Raw genomic sequence first — 4,725 nt, 5'->3', positions numbered from 1 at the left:
GGGTTGGGACCACACCATTAAGCACTCATTGGTGTTTGAAAAATAATCTCAAATTAAGTGCTTATTTTTAAAAATAAGGACTTATTTTTTAAGCCCAAAATTTCAGTTTTTTTAAGTTCTTATACAATAAGTATTTATTCAAAATTTTTCTCACAAAATTGTTCTCAGTAAACTTTTAGAATACCAATTATACCCTTTCAACTTGATGAATTTATTCATAAAAGTACTTTTGCATGAAAACACTTTTATAAAAGTACTTTTTACATGAAAGCACTTCTTTAAAAGTATTTTTTTAAAAGCACTTTTACGAAAATATTTTTATTAAAGCACTTTATGAAAATACTTTTATTAAAGTACTTTTATTCATTCACTTTGGATTAGAAGTACTTATTGGAGAAAAATGAAGGACAAAAAAGTCACAAGTGCTCATTGGAGGAAAAGACCACCAAACACCCAATGTGAAATAGGTGCTTATTTTTTAAAATAAGCGTTTGAAAAAATTGGGTGTCAAATGCAAATAAATACTTATTAGAATAAGCATTTGTTTTTAAGCATTTATTTTTAACATAAACACTCCCAAACATGGCCTTATATGAGAGAAGATTTTTCAAACTACATATTTAAGTCTATGATGATCCGTCGTGTTGTGCTGTTCATATTGGAGAGAAACTCATGGTCCCCAATTAATACCAGTTCTTATGATCTGCAAAATTCATTTACTTATTACAGAAATAAGTTTAGACTGAATATAAGAATTTATACCTTTCCCCTTAATTTATGGAGTGGGCTATGAGATATATTGACTGTCAACAAAAAAAAAAAGGAAAAATCACAGGCTAGCCAAAATGAGGAATAAAACGATATCTAGCGTAAATTGTGAAAGTTATAAAACATCGATCTCATCGCAGTTTTGGAAGATCGATCAATGTCAATAATCTATATCAGCAATTCTTAGAGGATTAGCACAAAGTAATAATGTTGCATACGCTATCACCGCCCACTATCCAATGAAATCAATACATGATCTGTCAAACTATCATACCCCGTAGTGTTGCAACTATAAGGATTCGAAGCCTCACCAAGTAAATACTCAGCCTCTTCATGATTATGTTCCACCCATGGATGTCTGTTAGACCTCCTCAACCCCTCTAGTTCCATGGCCACTTCTTGCATTGTGGGCCTCTCCTCACCCTTCACGCTTAGGCATCTCTTTGCAATCTTAGTGACTCGTCGAAGTTGATCTTTACTACACTCTTTTAACACTCTTTCCTCTAAAATCGCCGCAACATTGTCCTCTTTCATTGAAGTAACAAAGTGGACGGCTAAACTTTTCTCATTTTCGGGTCTGTCAAATTCAAGTGCTTTTCTTCCGGTGAGTAGTTCAACAAGAACTATACCAAAGCTGTAAACATCACTCTTCTCTGTCAATTGACTTGTATGAAAGTATTCTGGGTCTAAGTACCCCAACGTCCCCTGCACTAGAGTTGTGAGTTGAGTTTGGTCTAGTGGAACCAATCTTGAAGCTCCAAAATCGGACACTTTGGCCATATAATTATCATCCAAGAGTATATTAGCAGATTTAATATCTCTATGAATGATTGGAGGAGAGGCTGCAGAATGCAAATAGGCAAGTGCCACTGCAGTTTCTGTGGCTATCCTTAAACGAATTTCCCATGATATTGAAGCTTTATGCCCCTCGTCATGAATATGATGGTATAAGGTTCCATTAGTAACATATTCATAGACTAACATTGGGACTTCAGTCTCTAAGCAACAGCCCAAGAGCCTCACAACATTTTTATGGTTAATTTGGGAGAGAATAACCACCTCGTTGATGAATTGCTCAACTTGACTGCCATCAACAATTCTAGACTTCTTAATGGCAATTTCTTTGTCATCCGGTAGAATTCCTTTGTATACCGTACCATATCCACCACGCCCAAGGATTCTACTCTCATCATAATTGTTAGTAGCCTTTTTAAGTTCATCTGCAGTATAGATTTTAGTCGTTTCCATATTTCCTTCATGTAAAGAAAGTTGTTGCTTCAACAAAAGACCTCCATTTTGTTGAAAAAATTTGTCTCTCAGTTTGTTCATCTTTCTCTTCTGAAATCCCCAAGATAACCAAGAGATACAAATCACTAGAAACAAGATGCTTAAGCCAGTACCTACACAGAAATGAGTCTTAGCATATAATGGTGTCTTTACAAGTTAAAGAAACAAATTAATTAAGGTCCATAAATTTTAATTCAAAATGTTAAAAGAACTTGAAGCTATATATATATATATATTAAGCCTCGGCTATGCTGCCATATGATCCTTGTCAAAACAAAACAAAAAAAAAAAAATGAAAAAGCCTTCCACTCGGGTAGCTTTAAGTTAACAAATTTCAGACTTTAGATTTAAAGATGAAAGCATCCCTCAAAGTTTTCTACCGGCAGACACGTTTGAAGGATGCTTGGAGGCTAGAATATTGGCCCAAACAGAGCCTGTTACTATCCATTAAAACTCGTTCACTTTTAATATAAGGAACCAGACAGACCGGTGAAAATACAAGTAAAACAGGGGATAGCCGATCGTGCCGCATGCCAGCACGTACGGAGGTCTCAAAATCCAAACCCAACACAACCCAGGCAATATATGAAGTGGTCTGTGGCCCGATTGCTAAATTGACCAGGCCATGCCTGGTACATGTCACGCCGGGGCTGTGCCGGCCTCATTTACAGTTCTAGTTCTATTACTCGGGATGAATTTAAGGATTTTCTCTACCCGTGCCTTACCCACGGTACATATAAGATCGCCATGCAATTCACGGCGGATAGAGAGTAGTGGGCAGGAAATCCGGTTTGCATAGCATAACAACATTATTGTTAATTGTTATCATCTTCTCTCGCCTAATCTTCTGGGCTATAATTTACGTCTATCGATAGTGAAAGTGAAAGATGGCTGGAGTCTGGCCATCTAGAATCAAAGAACTCACGGCAGAGCCAGAGTTTGATACGGAAGCAGGATCATATCGATTTTGGGCATAGAGTATAGACCCCGCAATCCCTCAGTTAGATCTCGGAATACTAAGAACGTGGGTTTTATTACCTGCGGTTACTTGTATCAGCTGCGATTGCTTCATCGCACGCACTGGAGCTATGCAAGTTAGTCCATTTTTCCTTCCATCCCCCTCGGTACCAGGTGGGCAAGAGCAGTTGTAACTCCCAGGCGTATTGATGCAAATTCCAGGAGCCTTGCAATCGTTCTTAGTTGGATCTGCGCATTCATCTATATCTGCAACCCATTGTTGAAACCCAATTCAAATCAGCTTATATTAGAACCTTATTAGACCACAAACTCATGAAAAATCTACTGAAATTTTGATTTAGAAGACAAAAGACAACACGTATGTAACCTTGGCATCCGTCATCGAGATAAGGGTTGCCTTGGTAGCCTTGGGAACATTTGCAGAGATACCCGAGACCATTAGGGGAGTCAAAGCATTCGCTGTTCTTGCCGCAAATATAACTGGTACTGTTTCTCCTAGAAACATCTTTACAGGATTGGTTCTCTATCGCCCAGTCGAGCACAAGGGGCACACTTCCTCCATTTTCATAATAGAAATTGTATTCCAAGAGATCTGATACTGTGAAGTTATACCACTCGTAGTCGACCAGGAAAGCGTAGTTGCATCTATTGAAATTCCAGACCTTGGTGTGGTTGTCGAAGCTGTGGAGCTCCACATCGAACTTCTTGAAACCTTTTGGGATGGACGTCTGGCAACAGCCGATGCCTGAACAGGACCCGTTGACCACGCTTTGTTGGTCACTGCAAACCATGGCACATCCGCTTGTGAAATTGCGGCCCTTGGAGCCAGTTACGTAGGTGTAGGTGTCACAACCAAGAGTCGTGAATCTGTTGCGACTGTCGGAAAACGTATATGGCCTATTTTCAGTCAAATCCACCCAAGTGGGCAACTCACTAGTTAAGTTCCCCTTAGAGTTGTAGCATTGATATCCTACGGTGACATTGATGCGCAGTTGGCCTCCTGGCGATATCTCCAGAACTTCTAAATTGCCGTTTGCTAAGAACAGCTTGGGAGGGATGAAAGAGTGGTTACAGGTTACATCGTACATATCTCTGTAACAGCTTGCATCGCCGGTGCCAAATGGGTAGGGAATGGTGATATTCCCACATTTCTCCTGGCACCCGGGCTTTGACATGGATACAGTTGGCGATGCCGCCACCGTCGGCCATAGAAAGAGCAGCTGAAGCAGCAGCACAAACAGAGCCATAGTTGTTCCCATGTGGTTAATTTCCTTTACTCCCTTGTAAAGAATAATGTAGCCTTTGGGTGGTTTATCACTTCACCTTCATTCTGCCTTTTTTTTTTTTATTGATTTATTTTGTTTCAAATTCACATTACGGTGTTTTTATTGGATGGTCATAGGGAAGTCGCAGCATATATACTCTCATTTTTTATTATTAATTATTGACCGGGACCCAGTCCATCTCCAATTGTTGCCAAACTTTCAACGAAATTCATTTAATACATGCTTTTTCTGTCTCTGGAAACCAGCAGGCAGCTGCACATTCAGAACGAATCAATCCTAGCGCATGGAATTGTTGATCGAGTCAACAATATTGTATGTTCTCTTGTTTGGTTTAATAAATTTCCTCTTCTATCCCAAAAAAGTCAGCACTGTATATAGGGGGAGACGTTTTCTATATATTGTTTTT

General features: G+C 39.0%; 1 protein-coding gene across 1 annotated transcript; it reads right to left on the bottom strand.

Moving 5' to 3' along the window:
- Nucleotides 1-846: 846 nt before the first annotated feature.
- Nucleotides 847-4,408, bottom strand: LOC104608846 (putative wall-associated receptor kinase-like 16). The gene is made up of 3 exons (XM_010274950.2): nucleotides 3,401-4,408; nucleotides 3,094-3,279; nucleotides 847-2,168 (listed from the first exon to the last, which is right to left on the bottom strand). Exons 1-3 carry the CDS (start codon nucleotides 4,290-4,292, stop codon nucleotides 991-993), a joined length of 2,256 nt encoding a protein of 751 aa, XP_010273252.1. The 5' UTR covers nucleotides 4,293-4,408; the 3' UTR covers nucleotides 847-990.
- Between the last annotated feature and the right edge of the window lie 317 nt (nucleotides 4,409-4,725).

The sequence above is a fragment of the Nelumbo nucifera genome, chromosome 7 (assembly GCF_055504915.1).
Source record: "Nelumbo nucifera cultivar China Antique chromosome 7, China Antique-T2T, whole genome shotgun sequence".
In the NCBI taxonomy this organism is placed as follows: Eukaryota; Viridiplantae; Streptophyta; class Magnoliopsida; order Proteales; family Nelumbonaceae; genus Nelumbo; species Nelumbo nucifera.
The sequence above is the reverse complement of the archived record's forward strand: the minus strand, read 5'-3'. Positions and strand labels throughout refer to the sequence as shown.

Coding starts and splice junctions, on each gene's coding strand:
- LOC104608846 (XM_010274950.2), bottom strand. CDS start 4,292: ATGGGAACAACTATGGCTCTGTTTGTGCTGCTGCTTCAGCTGCTCTTT. Junction 3,280..3,400: donor TCTCGATGACGGATGCCAAG/GTTACATACGTG, acceptor AATGGGTTGCAG/ATATAGATGAATGCGCAGAT. Junction 2,169..3,093: donor GCTGATACAAGTAACCGCAG/GTAATAAAACCC, acceptor ATTTCTGTGTAG/GTACTGGCTTAAGCATCTTG.